Below are 18250 nucleotides of genomic sequence, written 5' to 3' on the forward strand. Positions count from 1 at the left end.
CAACACGCTTCTTCTTAACATCTGTTAACTCACAATTCCTCCCAAAACACACACACATATATATATGTCCCCAGGACAAGTACCGGCTCTCTCTAATTTTTGCAGAACAGGGTAAAAAAAACCACACAATAGTGTTAATACTATTAAGCTTCCATGCCTCCAAAGTGTATATGCAACCTCATAAAGGAAAAAATAACTTTTTTAGGATGCAATTCTGAGTTGTCGAAACAAATCGACGATTCAGGAAGCTCGTTACAGCGACTCATCTTGTTACTTCCGTGTGGATGAGAGAATGACGTCGCGTGACCACGCCCTCCACGCAAACTTCCGACCAGTCATCGTGCAGCGCGCATGCGTCCAGTGAGCGCGCGGGAGAGCTCGAAAAGCTCGAATTGTGACATCTGTGTGAAACTTGTTTATGGAATATAACACAACACGGGAGGACGAAATACAAGGTTTGTCAGTGTCTCAGCAACGTTTATGTTCCTATGGAAATGTCGCTGTGTGCGTGCAACTATAAATGCCTTAAAGCTACAGAAAGAAGGTGTTATTTAAAGAGGTAGCAAACTGCTTTTGTATAACAGCCGTGTTGTTTTGATGTGAGGACACGAGAGGTGGAAAATGACCTCACTGACTTATTGTATGCTGTAGTGTACATGTACTATAGTTACTATGTTTACAGTCTCACTTATAAAGTGCTGTAACTTTAGGTTTGCTAGTTTTATTGTCCAATGCGGCTGCGCCCTGGTATTTGTTGTTGCACTGTTGTCATGAAACAAGAACAACAATAAGTCAGATAGGTTTGATAGTTATTGCTAAACGTGTGTCCTCCTGTTTAACTTAAACTATAATAACCGTTAATATTTCTGTCATGTTATTGTTTTGTGTATTGTGTTACTATTGTTCAGAAATGGTTCACTTAATCGGCACCTTATTATTTCATATTTTTGTTCTCAGAAACTGCTGCCACTACAGGTTTGTTTCTAATGTTTATTTAGTATTATATTTATTCTATATATATTTATATTTGTATTTATATTTAAATACAATGTAAGTGCAACAACAACACATTTGTCAATCTCTTGGCTATTCTCCACATTTTAGTTCCTTTTACCATCAAAACCTCAGTCTCAGTCAAAACCAAGCCTCAGTTCTTCATGGCATTGATTCAACAAGATAGTGAACCTTATTCCCTTGAAATTGTTCTTTGGTGGCATCTTAATATTTGCTAATCTTCAGTTGCACACTCGTGCCGTGACTCTCCAATTTGACCTCTTCTCAGACATGTTACATATAAATCTGGTGGTGACTGTGGAGGACACTGAAGTTCACTGAACTCCTGATAAAACACGACAACTTTCACTCAGTGACATGATGGTGCATTATCCTGCTGGAAGTTGCTACTGGAAGATGGTAAACTGTGGACATAAAGAGAGGAACATAGTCGGCAACAATACTCAAATAGGCTGCGTTAGTCAAAACTGTGCCATGAAACATTCCCTGGACCATTACACCACCACCACCACCACCACAGCAGCAGCCAGTCTGGACCACTGTCACAAGCCGGGTTTGGTCCATAGATTCTTGTTGTCGATGCCAAATTCTGATTCTACCATCTGTAGCCTCAGCAGAAATCCATCAGACTAGGATACATTTCAACAGTCTTCAACTGTCCAGTTTTGTAGATTCTGTGTCCACTGGAATTTTGGATTTCTGTTCTTGACTGACAGGAGTCAGGAGTAGAAATCTTCTGCTGTTTTACAACATCCACTTCAAAGTTGGCTCTGTCTATAAAAGGTGGATATGTGCTTCACTGTAGCCTTTCTGTCAGCTTTCACTAGTCCTAATAAAAAAGGTGTTTGTTCTGCAGAATTTTGCCCATGCTAGTTTGTTGTACGTCCACACACGTGTTTGCATGATTGCACTGCAGTCACACACATGTAGCTCTTATGGATAATTTCATGAATAATAAGTGTGCAGGTGTTCCCACTTAAGTGTGCAAATATACTTTGCACTTTATTATATATCTAGGGTGAACTAAGGCAGTGTAATACAGCAGCCAATGTAATAGTCTCTCTTCATGAATATTTTAATGTTTGGTTTCTTTTTCAAATATTTTTTTCCAATTGTGTTTTAATTTTCTAGGAAGTAGGTTGTAGAGAGAGGACTTTCAGTTAACCCCCTCCATATATATGAAAAAGCCAAAATAATGGCAAGACCCGTTAGTTCAATATTATTCAACATTGCCACAAAAATTACTCTAAAATACTAGCTCAAGATGTAAACATCAGGAAGGTAGAAATGGTTGCAGAATGTTAAATATAGACAGCGTTGTTTTAGCTTGGTGTAACACAGCGCTTTTGTGTAATAGTGTTCTAATGCCTCATCATCACATCTTTCTTTTCTTGTTAAAGGTGAGTCTTCACTGACAAGATGGCAGATGATTTCAGCCAATCCCTCACTCCACCAGTGTCCCCCTTCGCAGCAGACAATCTGTGTGAGCTGACCCCTGCCCAGCCGCCTTGTTTCTGCTGCTCCGAAACTAAAGATGACCCTACTGGAGCACTATCCACAGAGGGATATGCTGCAAGAGGCTCACTTAAGCGGTATATATTCTCTATACCTATGGAAATATCCAAAATGAAGACTCATCAACAGGATTATTTTAGTATATTAAGTCTTAACTGTGAATTTTGTCCTGCCATTAGGCTGCTATTGCATCTTGACCCTGCCCCTGCAGAGTATGAGACTGACACGGTGGAGATTTTCGGTTTTCCCTGGGTAACAGAGACAGCACTGGTGGAAACGACCAAGGTTCTCTTTGGTCTGTTCAGGTAAGACTAAAGTAAAGTAAAAGTAATGTCAGTCAAACTTTTCATGCTACCACTACCACTACTTAATCTGAAGGTTCTTACTGAGAATAACAGAGCTAACTGAGAAAATGTGTGTTTATGTAAATGTTCACTGGGAATGTTTCATGTGCATGTCGTCGGTCTTGTTTGCTCTGTCGTGTTTCAGACAAAAGGTTTACAGATTGGAGACCTTGGTACAGTCGAGTTCACATGACTTTGGTAAGCTTTTATATTTATATGTATATATGTAATTCCTGGTCCAATAGTCAGTCTCTTTAATTTGTGGATTATATTATATTCTTTCTTCATTTTAACTGAAATGTGAATGAAACATTAGAACTTTGATTGGCGAGTCAGTTGGACACAGCTTGTACATATGAGGGATTAAGTAGCGTTAACCGATGGAGCTCATTACGGCCAAAGTTTCAGGTCAGGGTTATAATTCCAATAGTATTGTTAGAAAACATTCAGCAAAGTTTGAATATTGTTAGTACCGTGTATAGATTATTTATTTAACGGTATTTATTTAACTTGTAACAACAAGTCCTAGCAAGAATATGCTTTCTAGAGTTGGAACACTAAAAGTACACTAAAATTATTTTGATATCACCACTTCATCAGTTCATCAGTTTACCCTAAGAGTATAATGGGCTCACTCTTTGCATTTGTGTCATGTCTGAAATCTGATGCAGTGGGTTTGTTTTGCAAGAGAATGAATAATGCCTACAACATCCATTATACATCTTAGGTCAAGCTGGCAACCTCCACTATGAAGCAGAAGACCTCAGGCAACAATGCGTCTCATTTCTTCAGTTTGTCAAAGTCTTCGTGTACAGGTAACTCTTTGGGTTAAATGTCAAATTCCCTCCCACTGGTTTTATTTTTTTGTAAATGCATATAAAACATCCTGCATTTATCTGCCTTTGTATCTTTTCAGATATCTGGAACCTTCCAGCTCCCTGGATGCATGTCCGTCTCACCCCTATGAGGAACTGGAAGCTCAGCTCCCCTCTGCTCTTCTAGAGGAGCTGTTTGGCATCACTCTCCTCATAGGACGACTCAAAGACCTGCCTGCCAACGTCCAGAGTGCCTTCACTATACAGAACCAAGGAAAGGTACAAGTGAACAATGAACAGCCTCAATAGGTCGGCCTCGAGCACATACTCCCATTGAGCGTTTTAATGAATGAATGAATTTGAAGCATTAGAAATGTATACATAAAGGCAAGAAAAATAAATAACATGAATATAATATCATTTAAAATTTTCATTGCCATTAACAAAGAATTTCTTCCACCCGGGTGATTTTCCTGCTACTGATACTGATGTGTTCTTAATTCTCTGCTTTCCTCCACAGATTTTTCCTCCCTCATGGCATTTGTTACATCTCCATCTCGACATCCACTGGTCAGTCTTGGAGATCCTTCATCTACTTGGTTACAAGATGCAAGGTTCGTGCACGGGTGCACCAGACAGCAAATTCAAAATGAAGATATAAAATAATGTGTCACGGGGTTTGTTTGTGTGGTATTGTTATCATGGAGGCTTTTTGCAATTTGACCTGCTCCTCTCCTTAGGCCAGGTGGTGTATGCCCACCAATTTGTGAACCTGACAGGAGAGAACCTGACTGACGCCAGTCTGTTTGAAGAACACCTGTGCAGTCTGTTGTGTGATCTTACTGGTCTGGCCATAGGCAAATACAGCAAGGTGGGCAGCTCGCCAAAAACCACTACACTTGACTGTTGAGAATGAGATGCATCCATGACATGAGTTTTTATTTTGTCGGTTATTAGTAGCTCAAAGACTGCTGCTGACTATACAACAGTGAGTCACTGGTTGGCAGAAACTGGATGGCAACTTTATTTGCAGTTGGGAGCTTACTGTGTACACAATCCTGTTGGTTTTTAGGCAAGGCCTACAGATGCTCTGAGCAGCCATCACTACCTTTGCTCTTGCACCAAAGAACTGTGGGTCCTGCTCATGCACCTTCTGGAGCACAGGAATAAAGTATTACACACACAGGTACTGCGTCCACAATACATCCACGTGTTAAAAACACACACAATCGAATATGACTCTTTCCATGATGAATTTACTTACATGTTTTCTGCTATCCTTCCAGTCTTTTTGGAGCTACATGAACTTGTTGTTGAGGCCACTGGCATCAGGGAAGCCTGCAGCAGAACAGTTCACTGGTCTCCCCACTCACTGTAAAGACCCTCTGGGATTCACATGGTGGCTGGTCACTCATTTAGGAATGTTAGGCCAGTACAGTCGCAATGGAACCGCCCAGAAGGAGGTAAGGGACTGAAAATCATAATCGATAATGCCTGTCGGTTACCACTTTTGTAAAACTGTATCTCTAACTAGGAAGTCTGGGAATTAACCCCAAGGGCTGAGTCATACTTACCGCATTCTGCCTCTGTGGAGAGTCATTTCGCATTTCCCCATGTGCAGCCCGTGGCTCAGTTCATGCATTAACCTCAAGCTAGCGGCTTTACAGGTTACTGTCTTGTTCTTTGTGCTGTGCTTGGGGGAGCATGCGCAGTCTGCAGGTTTGGCATCCACGTGAACCACTGCAGAAATGGGTGGATGATGAAATTGATGTCAAACAGATCTTAGTGGATGTCTGTGTGGATGCTTTAAGTAGGACACAAGTCCAGGACTGAACAACCTACTGTATATTGTGATATTATTATATATGGTTGTTTTTTTGTCCATAAGGAATTTAAAAACCACAATCAATTTCACTGTGCAGCAAAACTTTATCTTTAATTTTCTGGCATTTTAATGCATTATTATCAATATCGGCTTATTTGAAACTTTTTTTTTATCATGTTAAAAATATTTGGCCATACCCAGGCCTAACCTGTATTCAAAACAATAGTATCACCAAAATATATTTTGTTAATCCTTGCATCAACCCATGATTTGAAAAGGTTTAATTTTAATTCAAGTGAATAGAAAGACTCTTTGCAACTGGTTTTTTTTGGCAGTGAAGCTGATCTATATTTTTTTATCATAACTAGTATGATTAAAATGATTCACTTATGTTTTTTTAATTCTTTTAAAATACATTTTCTCCTTTTTTATGCTCCCACAGAAACATCTGGATGATAACTGGACCTTTGTAGAAGAGTTGGTCAGGATGACTGTTAATCCTAAGGTCATTCTGACTTCCAACCTTTCTGATTCATTTCATTCATTTTTTTACATTTCTAGATTGTATACTGAAGTAAATGTGTTTGTTACTTGTGTGACATCAGGGAAGTTTAGCAGAGGAACAGGTGAGGATGCATGTCCACTGCTGCCTCAGTCTTTGTCTACTGTGGGAACCGAGCACCAGCGCTGTCTCAACTCTTTGGGACTACTACAGCAGGAATCTGGTGAGGATAAGCTTCAAGATGTTACTTGATGCTATATTATGTACGTTGGCAGTTGCACAAACCCTATATGTTACTTAAATGTAAACATAACTGCAGCAATCAGACCATTTCTGACTTATTTCATAATATAACAAGCACCCGACCTATTATTTAATTACTAGAATTTTCACTGTATATATGTTAGCTTTACTTAAAGCTCTCAAGTTTGGTAAGAATATTTATGAAGCATTAGAAAAGTATTTATTATAGGTTATTATCATGGCCTGTACAGTTGCATGATTGTCTTTCCCTCCTCACCAGAACGCCTCATTCACGGTGCCCTGGCTTGGGATATCTGGCCTAGGCACGCTGTGCAAGACACCGCTGGCTCTGTTGGAGCAGGCCCGCAGCTGCTGCTCCCCCTCTACCCTCTGTTCCCCAGGACACACCCAGCTCTACCGCTCAGCCAACTCCTTCCACATCTTTCTTCGAGTGTTGGCCCTGTGCCTTGGCCAGGACCGGGCTGGTGGAGCCCCACAGAGACAGATCAAAGGAAGGTAAGGATGGAGAGAGTTTTGGAAGGCTTTGTACTTGTAGTTCTCACTACTTTACATTTGCTTCCACCAGAAAAAGTAAGCCTCTCTCTCAGCCAGTCAAATCGACAATATATACATCATATACAACAGGATTTTGGAGTGGCAACATGGAATGGAGGGTTGGACAGAAAACGATTACTAATCGAGACTAAGCTTTCTAAGAATAATTTTCCCCCCTTTAATCTTCTAATGTGTGTGTAGGTGTGTACGTGCATGAATACACAAACAATCCGTGTTTGCACACTATCATGCTTTTCAGTCTTGTTTGTGCTTGTGCCAGGTGCACTGCAGTCTCCCAGTGTGTCTTTGATATTTACTCAGACCCCCCAGTGGAGCAGGTGTCTCAGGAGTCAACCACCTGCTCTTCAGAACAGACCAGAGCCAAGGAGCTTCCTCCAAGCACACTCTCTCTCACACACACACTGCACCTGCTCCCTTAAGTAGAAACGTAAGAAAATAAGACAATAAAGATTACAGGTTGATGTGTACATCCAAATACTATCCTATATTCTAGACCGGCTGTGTGCCAGAGAGCAACAGCCACAGATAAATCCGCCTAATGACTTCCCTCTGTCTGGAATGTGCTCAGTAGAACTGCAGACATGAGGCCTAATTAGCTAACGAGCGTGGCGGTTAATTCGCCTTAACAAAGCTGTGTTGGTTTCCAACACGAATAGTGGGGAGCTTGGGTGGTGGGGGGTGTGGGGGCTGTAGGCAGTCTGGCAACGGCCAGGCTGGCCTGGGACAGCTCCAGATTCCCCACTCCACCCTTCACCAAAACTATCACCACTGCCTCGTGCCTCCTCCTCCCATTCAGGAAGCGCGAGGCTTGTTGACTGTATCGCTATAAGGTCTCGGCAGCATTCCCACTCCTGGCCCGGCTCTGCGGGACACCTGCGACAACCACATTAATGGGATCGACGAGGAGCATGTTGATCTAAAGTAGGGAGATGGAAGCATCTGCTCGCCTTAGGAAAAAAAAAAAAAGAAGCTGTTGGGAATAAACAAACAGACATGCAGGTTAGGGGAACACAGAAAATCCCCACTTCTGGCTCCCTGTACACTGCTTATATCTCTGCTACATCTTACCCATTCATCTATTTAAATCTCCCCTTTCCTCACACAATGACTACACGCTTGGCCATCTTCTCCTCTGTGGGTGTAACTAATCTGATTTTGGTTTTAACCCAGTCTTATCTCAATTCCTGTCTGGCTTTTCTCCACACCTTTATATCAGTCATACTTCTTACCTTGAGCTTGTCTCAGGATGCTCACTATTAGTGTTTTGACCCCAACAGCCGCTCTACTCACCTGTGTGGTCTGCATCTGTGTTTGGGAGGTGGTATGGAAAGGGGGAGGCTCTAGTGTTATGTGTTTCCCTGCCAGGCGAGAAGGCTGCGAGCTGAATGTGTGGCTGTATGTGTGTGTGGTTTTATTGATCTCTCACTGGTGTTGCAGTAAATTGGTTTGGCTGTAGAGAGAGGGACCAAGCGCCTACTGCTGTGTGTCTGAGTGTCTCTGACATTTAACATGATCTTTAAAGGCATTTCTCCACAGTGCCCGCAGGATCTCACAGCGTGCTGGGTGGTTCTCTATTCTTCCTCCATCTATTGCACACACACGCACACAAGCACACCACACATTGGCGAGGCAGCCCTGCATCTCCCCTGGAGCTGAGAGGCTGATAGAGACAGGTGGTGAGGTGCATGGTGAGGGTAGAAAGTTGTGTTTGTCAGTATTTAAAGTCAGAGTTTTGGTCTCAGAGGAACAAACCACCTCTGTTTAGCTGGTCAATTAAAAAAACAAAACAAAACAGATTTAATAATATTATAAACAGTGCACACTCTCACTAAGCTGACCATTCGACCATGTTTGTTTGATGTTTTTCTTCTCTCTCTCAATTTTCATCTTTATCTCCAGGATTTACTCCAGGTTCTCCTCAAAGAAGATGCAGGAGTTGTCAGAGGCAGGCCTCACAAACTTCCTGCTGCTGTTTCTGGTGGTGGCACGACAGATAGAGCTGGAAGATGTGGCCAGCAGAGCCTGTGAGTTGCTGGGCTTCCTTCCCTCTAACTGCCCTCCTGGGCACCGTACCCTTGTCTGGAGGGGGCAGCTGTCATTGTTGTTGTTGTTCCAGGTATGTTTTTTTTTTTTAATCAGTGAAAACTTGGCACTAAAAATACACAATATGCTAGTTTTTTAATTTATTTTTTTAATTTGAATGTTCAATTTCCACCTTTTATTCTTATTCAAGGAGAGGGGTCTGGACGTTGGTGCCCAGGCTAGCTGGCTGGCTTCATCCTTTAATGAAACTGCCAAAGAGTTCTACGACAAGACCACAGAAGTCTCCCGTAAAATTGCCCTGTGGGGGTCACTTGGCTCCTATCTGGATGGCGTGTCAGAGGTGTTTGAGATGAGCACCAGTCTCAGCCTATCAGAGGAAAAGTTACTAAACGGAGGGTTTGATTGGTTGCTCCGTGCCTGCGGCCAGTCAGAGCTGAATTCTGCCCTGGGATTTCTGCAGTCTGTCCTCGCGCAGCTCAGGTGAGACAGCTGGTGTAAATAAGCATCAGCTCCCAGGTATCACATATCTTTCCTCTGGTTTTCAGTATACTCACAGATGTTAAATCATTTTACGCAAATGTTTTCTGGCTAATGCCAAGCATAGATTTTGTGGCCAGAGGAGAGGAGGACAATTTCCTCTGTGTATTCCAACACGGTCTAGAGTCCACTCATTTCTCATACTGACAAAAGGTGGATTGTGCTGTCAGCAGGAGTAAGAGTCTATGAAGACCTTATGTTTAGTTGAGGCTCCTATTGGTCTCAGTAGGCCTAGTGGCCTCCAGGTCACACTCACCAGGTGCTGCCCATCCTTGAGTAGAGTTACAGGCCCAAGAGACCCTGCATGGACCCTCCTGTGGTCCTGGGTATGGTGGTAGTGTTGTGGGCCTGTTGAGAGACCATGGTCAGTAGGGTGTCAGGATGGGTTCAGCTGTAGGACACAGGTGTTTGTTACATGAACGACCCCAGCAGAGGGACAGAACACCACATCTGACACAGTGTCTGTTTATGTGGCGAGGTAGAGGTGGGAACAGAGGTGATAGAAGATGGGAGTCAGCTGAGACTGTAAGTTTATGAAGTGAGAAATGACGTGTGATCTTGTAGTGCACAGTAGATCCATCTAAATTAAATCTAATGGCAGAGAGTGTCACCTTGCTTCCAAGCCTTTCATTTTACAGTATCCCTTTGCTTTGTAATGAAGCATAACAATAGCGAGGAGTACAGTGTAACTGAAGGACACCACATATGCATGAGAAAGAGCACCAATATTGGGAGGAATGGAAACGCAAACACAAAAAAAAACATATTCAAATAAGGAAGAACACAAAGGAATTCAACAACACTAGTACTTCAGGACCCTGGACTGAGTTATGAGCTCCATTTGTTTTGGCACCAATGTAATGCTTGCCTGCACTTTATGTGCTGTACATAACCTGCTCTGAAGTTTTTGGATGGGTTTCTTCCCTCCTTTTGCGCTGGACAGGTAGTTTAATTTTTTTTAAATATATATACCTAAGCAAAAATAAGCTAAAATGCACCATAATCATTGGAGACCTACGGAGTTATTTCAGGTTCATTACTGCAAGTAACATATTTCTCATTATACATAGTCATTTCATCTATTGTAAAATATGAAGATGTTGAGTAACTTTTTTTAATAAATTGTGCTAATCTAATTATGTAATGTTGAGTACAGAAACGAAGCATGTTTTCTGTACTAATTGTTTGTAAGTCAGTGCTGCAGTTCTGAGGTTTAATCCTGAGACTTCACAGTATGCAAGTCTGGCTTAAATATAGTATTATGTTATTGCTAGATATTAGTAAGCACTTAAAGTTGTGCAGCATCCACCACTTAGTACATAAAAAAAGGTGTTTTGAAATGGTAAAATAAGGACAGTGGCCTTCTCTCCGCTTTTAATGTTGGCGTATGATTGCTTTATTCTCCAGTGTATACATTCTTTCCTCCCCACCTTGCATATACAAACCTACAATCCTGCCCACACACACCAAAGGTGAAACACTAACCTAAGAGTACTCCACTCTTATTTCGCTATTAACACTGGATCTGGTTATCTCTGCTAATTCCCTAACTTCCCATCTCAGATCTTGGGGTTGGAGGGCACACATTTGCACATTAATGGCCAAGGAGAGCGAGAGAAGAAGAGAACTCCCAGAGGCGCACGCACTGTGTTATGGCCTGGACCACACTGACCCATTTAACCAGATAAAAAAAAAACATACCATGCTTCCTCTATCCAATCCGTCCCACCAAATTAAACATAATTCTTTGGCCTGGTAATTCTCGGCATGTCTTTGTGATTAATGCCTTTTCTGTGACACAATTAATGGGTAATTATGTAGCCTGGTAAATTTGGCCTGTGCATCATTATGTCTATTAAGAGCATGTGGAATCTGCACACATTAAGAGAATTATTCTGCCAATGGCTGAGACAGTGGAGGGTCCAAGCATTTGTTCTTGATCGCCATTGCCGTGGTGCTGGAGGCACGAAGCCAGTCTCAAGCATAATTCCTAAGTTTGATTCCTTCCCATGATCCTCTGCTGTGGGAGGTTGTGGGTGGCACTGCTTGATGAGATGAGCTGACATTGGCACACTCTGTTGGATCACTTTTCACTGATGACAATTAATTCATGTCCCCTTGATTTGATAAAGTACAAGCCTCCTTGTGATGTGTTTTCCTTTATGAAGATTAAGACAATTTACCAGATGTTGAGTCTTTATTTTCAAAGACAATGTTCTTTTGTCTATTGTGAAAAATGTTCTAACGGTTACACCTGTGCATTTTTTTTTTTTTTTTTTTTTTAATAGTGCTGCTTATATTATTTTTACAGAGAAAGTGGGTGTTTATTTGGTATACCCTGTTATCTGTCTGTCATTATGAGGATTCTAGGTCTTGTCTGCATTTTAGCTGCAGCTGGGGAAAGGTTAAACAGGAACTGCAATGTTGTGTTGGTGTTGAGTGTGTATGTTTGTGTGCTCGGTGTAAGAAGCTGCAGTGAGGAGGATTAAGTGGGGTCTCTGACGATGTCTTGTACAATGAGGGTTGATGGGTGTGAAAGGCTCATTCTGCAGTAGTAACGAGGCTAATGAATTCAGACTCTAATCGATTGTCTCAGCTCTCTCTGGATTAGATGCAACCTTGCTGGAAGGGAAGACACCGTTGAGGTGTGTGTATATGTGTGTGTGTGTACCATAGAAGGGGACTAGAGTGGTTGAGGATGGGATTGAGGGGGGGGGGGGGGGGGTTTGCTAGTTCCTCTGTCCTTTCCTTCTCTCCCGAGCGCACCTCAAACCGCACATCCCCACACCCCCATCTGGGCGTATGAGGGGGACAGGAGGATCATCTCCAGTCTAAATGAGATTACAGCTCCTTCAGCTGCTTATCTGGGCTCATGCCAGCCACTGTGGGGCTGCTGTAGCGGCTGGGGCCAGGGCCAGGGATGAGCCAGAAGAGCCAAAGTATAGTGTGTACAGGGGATCAGCATTAGCCTCCTCTCTATGGCTATAATATCCTCCTCTCCTTCCCCACCTCTGCTTTCATCCAGCTCCGTTCCATAGTGTAGCACACCACCGCACCAGTAATCCCCCAGGAGAGAAGAGAAGGAAAACACATCAAGAAGTGGTGAAAGACAGAAACATGGGAGCAATAGGATTTGAGAAGAAAGAGGGTGGAGAAGAGGGAGGTGTGCGTGTTGTACACAAGAGGGAGCGCTATGTTTGGATTTTGCATGAGTTAGATTTGTTTATCTGCTCTGTGTGTCTGTGTCCTTCCAGACGTGTCCATCAACGCAGTGTCCAGTCAGCACCCACCTTGGCCTGGGCTCATGCCTCCACCAGTGTGGTGAAAGAGCGCCACCTAGCGGTAGCAGCGGCTCTCTGGGCACACTTCTTCCCCTTCCTGCGCAGCCTGCGCCTCTCACAGACTCCACCGGCACAGCTAGCAGATGCTGCTGCAGGTCAGTTATACCCACTGGGAGTAAGAGAGACACCAGGAGATAGTGAGTCAAGATTTCGACTAAAGCAAAGTAAATGCCACCATTTTACATAAAAATAGAGAATTACAGAGAAGAGACCAAGAGGTGTGAGTCTAAAGTGTTTTTATTGATTTAAATTTGGAAGAAAGGATTTTTGTCTTGACAAATAAGTTGGGACACAAGTTTCATAGGTTGCACTTTCATCATTCATGTATTGACTTCTTAATTATTCACACAAACTTGATTTCATCTTCCTCAGGATTCACTCTGCTCGCCTTTGATTTACCCAACTCTGCCCCCCAAGATCTCCAGCCCAACCCAGTCCAGTCCATTATGCAATGTTTTGCCTGGGACGACATGGTTCAACCGTCACTGGTGACTCGCTACCTTCCCCATCTGCTCCAAAACAGGTTTACTTACCCTCTTGTATCAACTCATTGTATATCTACTCAATATACTGTCAGTCACAAATAATTTATAGTCCATCACTAGGATGGGTTGAGCCTGCTGAGTCAGCTATCATACTTTATCAAAATGTAGAAACTGTTTTTGTCCTGTACATCTACACACAATATAAACAGTAAAAAATACAATGAAACTGAGTATTTATGGTGTCATAAAATAATGCCTCTAAACACAATGAAAAAATGTAGTTGATCTTTAAAATTACACTCAAGGTTAACAAGCAACTTGTCAAATTCAACCTTCGAGGTTTTCTTCATCACAGGAGATTAAGGTGATACACACGAACATAAAGGCTTGAACAAGGACAGCGCCTGTATTTATTGTGGATACATACAAGCCTGCCAAGACACCTCTCTCTGCAGTTTGAGTTGTTACCAGTTTAAATCATGTGAAAATTTAATTAAGCGCTTCCACACCTTAGATAGGAATTTTCACATCCCTCTCTTCTTTTCGACTCTTCATTAAAAACTGTTAGTCAACTCGGAAATCTAATTTGGAAGAGGCATGTACACGTTTCAGAAACAAGTGGATTCCACTGTTCATGCATTCAGGTGATTATGCACTCGCTGTCAATTTAGTCACAATGACACTTATGTAAGTGAACTCTGTGTATATGGTTCATATTATCCCACATACTTTCTGCACGCACGTGTGTGTGTGAGGGACTTGGCACTCAAATGTACACATGTAAACGCAAGAGTTAACTACATGTCACATAACCTGTTCGGTGATCTCTGTCTCCTCCAGTGAGCTGGTCTCTTCACTAAGCAGTGATTATGGTGTTTCGGGTTCGGCACAGAGCCTGTCGGTGAGGGCCTGGTTCAGATGTGTTCTACAACAGCACCTTTACAAGAACGCAGATGGGTCTGAAAGCAGAACAGGTCAATTAAATTAATGAATAAATATCTACACACCTGTTGTTTTTGTACATTTTATGCCCATACCTCCAAACCACCTGTAATATTTTCCCTTGAGGATAAACCCAGAGGTCATACATTTAACACTCCAGTGTATAATCCATTTTAATGGACTTTAAAATCTACTAATACATATAAAATACATTGTTTCTGAATGCACAGTGTTTGTGTCCACGTGCTTCCAGGTCGCGCTGTGGAGGAGCAGTTGTGTGAGCTGACCCGGCTCGTGCTGAGGCTCCCTGAAGTGGACGGTCTTCTGCAGAGAGCTGCCCTCCAGCCCACAGGCACCAAGCTCGAGTCCACCTCAGCCCTGGAGATGTTTATCAAGGTAAACACGTGTTCACAGATGACAGATCCACTACTGGTATGTCAGTGATATCAGCACAAGTTATCCTTGTGTCTCGGTGCATTTAACATGTTCACAGGAAGCAGTGGGTTTATTGTGACAGGATATGGTGTTGCTGTGGGAGACTTGGCCTGACACAGCCGACAGCATCACCTTTCTGTCCCTGAGATGAAGCACTTTCCAGAATATAATGTACTCAGCCTATCTAAGTAAAATTAGGTGTGCATTACATGTGATATATGCAGTCTCTGCTACGACAGCATTCGTACATATGCAAAGTTTTTCATGAATTTTCTTTCTTATCTGCTTCTTATTGTGGTGTCAGGCTGTAGGCCGTGTGTACAGTGGACTGCAGATTTTGTCTGAGCGTTCGGCCATGGTCACCAAAGCCCTGGACTACATGGGCGACATCATGAAACACATTAAACCTTCTCTTGTAAGCAAGAACCAAGAGGGACTGCAGCTAGCGTACTGGGCTGTGGGTGAGTTAAAAGTCCACCTCAAGAACAAATCTCCTGTAGCTCTTTGTTTGTTTGATTTTACAGTGTAACAGGAGTTATGACATTGTTACAGGTGTGAAAGTCGTGTCTTTGAGTGGCTCTCTGTTCTGTGTTGCTCAGGATGCATAGTGAAGCACTGGAGCCCCCTCCTGGCCACATCAAAAGCTCAGCAGCTTCTGTTTCGTATCGTGGATGGGATGCTGCTTCCACACAATCTCACACAGCAGGACAAAGCCCTCAGGGAGAGCCTGCCACTCTATCTACAGGTCAGAGGCAATATATATATATTGTACACTGAAACACCAGCACGTCTTGCACAATCAGGACACGCAGCAAGTGTAAAGGGTTAGGGTGTCATGAAAGAGAACTCAAACCCCTTTCATCTCTCATCCATCTGTAACTTGTTCAGATGTTTCCACTCTGACATTATTCATTTATTTTCCGGCAGGGTTTGTCGGTGGCTTCCAGTGTGTCCCAGTCGCAGGGTGTCTACCTGAAGCAGCAGCTCCGCTCTGTTACTCGCAGATATCTGGATCATTTCCTTCCCGCCTCACCTTCCATGGGCATCATCGCCAACCACCCAGTGCTTCTGAGTGCCTGCGAGCCCAGTTCAGTCACCCGGGGGGCATCACTGAGGAGAACCATCCTGGAGGTTCTCTGGTAGGTTGCCTACCACTTGAGTGTGTATTTTTAATAATTTAAGAACCCCTGTCCAGCAAACAGAAAATAATATCTCATCATCACCGATGTAAACATTCTTGTTTCATGTATTTTACTATGTTTTTAGATAGATAGTGTTTATTTCTTAAACTATGCAAATTTAGAACTTAATGTAATTTGTCTCTGTGCATATGCAGTGAGAGCTTCCTGCAGTTCAAAGGTTATGCCCCACCTCCTCGCCTGGCATCAACTCTGATGTTCCTGTTGGAACTCCTGAGACGAAACAGTGACTCAGATCCCACCCTCCTTACTTTGCCCCTCCCCTCTCTGCTGCGCTGTGTAATGCTGGTCAGTGAGCCACAGGGTAAGTGACATTCACGCACACATGTTCAATCAGGCTTGGATTGGTCTTAGTTATTCTTTCCCAGTGGAAGAAACAGATTAAATATTTCAAACCCCTATATATTGTCACCCATATAAAAATTTACATAGTCTTCCGTTTGCAAAACTTACTCCTGTTCTCTTTTGAAGTCTTGAGATTTGTCAGTTTTTGCTACCTGAAATTCACAGATCTCACCTGTAACCAGGCACCTATGGGAAGATACCAGCTGTCGGTGTGTTATGCTTTATTGTCTAGTTTGCTCTAACTTGAAAAACATAATTTACTAAATTGACAAATCTTGTTCTAATGGAAAAAGACCTGAAAACTAGCGATTGAGACAAAATGTTAACTGACATTGTAAATCATCATAATGTGGTGCCACTGATGATGTCACACAGGAAACATCAATGCTCATCTCTTACATGGTGCTGACTTCATTCTCTAGGATTAGGAAAAAAATGTTCCTATCTGACATTGTTTTTGTTTTCATGAAACCACTGCCGGCGTCTGCAGAGCTTTCTGAAAACAACAACTAGTATTCCAACTGTTCAACATTTGTTTTTCGGTATCTCACTACTTCACTTGCGCTTCAGAGAGCTGGGGTTAATTCCTTAACCTAAATTTCTCCCTCAACATTTCTTTCTCCTCACTGATGTCTCAGAGAACTGAGGATAATTCCTTAATCTCGACTTCACTGCCTTCTCACTTTGCCAGTGTAGCTGTTCTGCTCCTGCCTTCCCTCCAATAGTCATCATGTGAAACATAACTTTTTTTTTCAACTCTAGACACAAAAACAAACACAGAGCTAGCTAATAATAATTTGACATTGGTGTGAATGAAATGGCCATTTGTCTATATTGAAAGGGTCCACACTACAGTCTAACGATAGCAGTGTCTTTTGTGTCTGTGCAGTGAGGAAAATAAGCACAGATGCTTTACAGCTTGTGGTGGAACGATGTGCTGCTGCATCCACAGGCGAACCATGTGACCAGATGATCGCGGTCTTACGGTAACCGACAGTAACATCTGAAATTAATGTGTGGCAATAAATATCTGGAGCGAAACTGTCCGTTCTTACATTTCCATTCTGCTCTTATCTGTCTTTGCTTTTGCCGTGTGTCATCCCAATACTCCTAGGTCATTTGTGGAGGAGAATGAGGGAGTGTATGACCGGCAGGTGTACGGTGCCCTGGAGATAGTGGCTGTTTTAGATCCCACTGTGGTCCAAGCTCTCATTCCCAGCCTGTCTCTCAGCCTGAGAAACACTGAACACAAGAGAGGACTGGGCAAGAACATCGCCTTGAGGTGAGCAAGAGCATGAATCATATCCTGGAGGCAACAAACACTGCATCCACTGCCTTGGACTATTTTTAAGTTGTCTAGACAATAAACCTGTGTCCTGCGCTGATTTAGAAACACTAGCTGTCTGCTTCACTGAAGGTGCCCACTAACATGACTGACCTGTCTCTTTATCTGACAGGAGTGCGTATAAGAAGCTGCTGTCACTGCTTGGGGAGAGAGGACAGGTTGAACTAACCAGTTTGGAAGTGGACTAAAATATATTTTTGTTTTTACAAAAAAAGGAGGGGCAGCTGGCACCAGCTCAAATAAATACTTGATTAGATTAAGATTAGAAAAGTGCATTACAAAAAAAAACTAGTAAAAAACAGTATGGGTGTGTGCAACTGATAGATAGAATTTTTCAAGACACCTCATCAGTTGTGCTTGCTGAACTTTGAACTTATTCTTTGCATGAGAGTAATGTGTCTCAATCATGTCCCTAGCTTGTATATAATGTATAATATAAACATTGTAAAGAACATGCAGTTTTGCCTTTTGACAGATGTATTATTAATGAAATAAAAACGTGACCGTAAACATGAATGTGCTCATACCTGTCAATATATATATAATATGTACCTTTTCATCTGAGTCCGACAGTAAAGGGAAGCGAGGAGTGTGCAGTGAAGTGAGAACAGCCTATTTGTACTTATGCCATAAGGTGCTGGATCTGTTTCTAGTCGCTTGGCACTCTGAATTACAGATTTGATGACAGTCGTGGGCGAGCTCAAAGAGTTCAGCAGCAAAGCGGAGGAGAAAAAAAAAGTGAGT

The 18250-nt window shown here is 42.5% G+C and overlaps 1 protein-coding gene across 1 annotated transcript; it reads left to right on the forward strand.

The window, feature by feature from the left end:
* Window positions 1–2433: 2433 nt before the first annotated feature.
* On the forward strand, window positions 2434–17694 carry mms22l (MMS22-like, DNA repair protein; the record flags this gene model as incomplete). Its single annotated transcript, XM_083893188.1, has 25 exons — window positions 2434–2606; window positions 2709–2834; window positions 3019–3071; window positions 3601–3688; window positions 3790–3967; window positions 4209–4302; window positions 4429–4559; window positions 4761–4874; window positions 4975–5151; window positions 5956–6018; window positions 6119–6238; window positions 6539–6774; window positions 8734–8950; window positions 9068–9357; window positions 12669–12850; window positions 13128–13278; window positions 14081–14214; window positions 14436–14578; window positions 14922–15078; window positions 15217–15362; window positions 15545–15756; window positions 15954–16120; window positions 17051–17147; window positions 17276–17443; window positions 17619–17694. 25 exons carry the CDS (start codon window positions 2434–2436, stop codon window positions 17692–17694), a joined length of 3693 nt encoding a protein of 1230 aa, XP_083749314.1.
* Between the last annotated feature and the right edge of the window lie 556 nt (window positions 17695–18250).

The sequence above is a fragment of the Microchirus variegatus genome (assembly GCF_963457635.1).
Source record: "Microchirus variegatus genome assembly, chromosome: 1".
Taxonomy (NCBI): Eukaryota; Metazoa; Chordata; class Actinopteri; order Pleuronectiformes; family Soleidae; genus Microchirus; species Microchirus variegatus.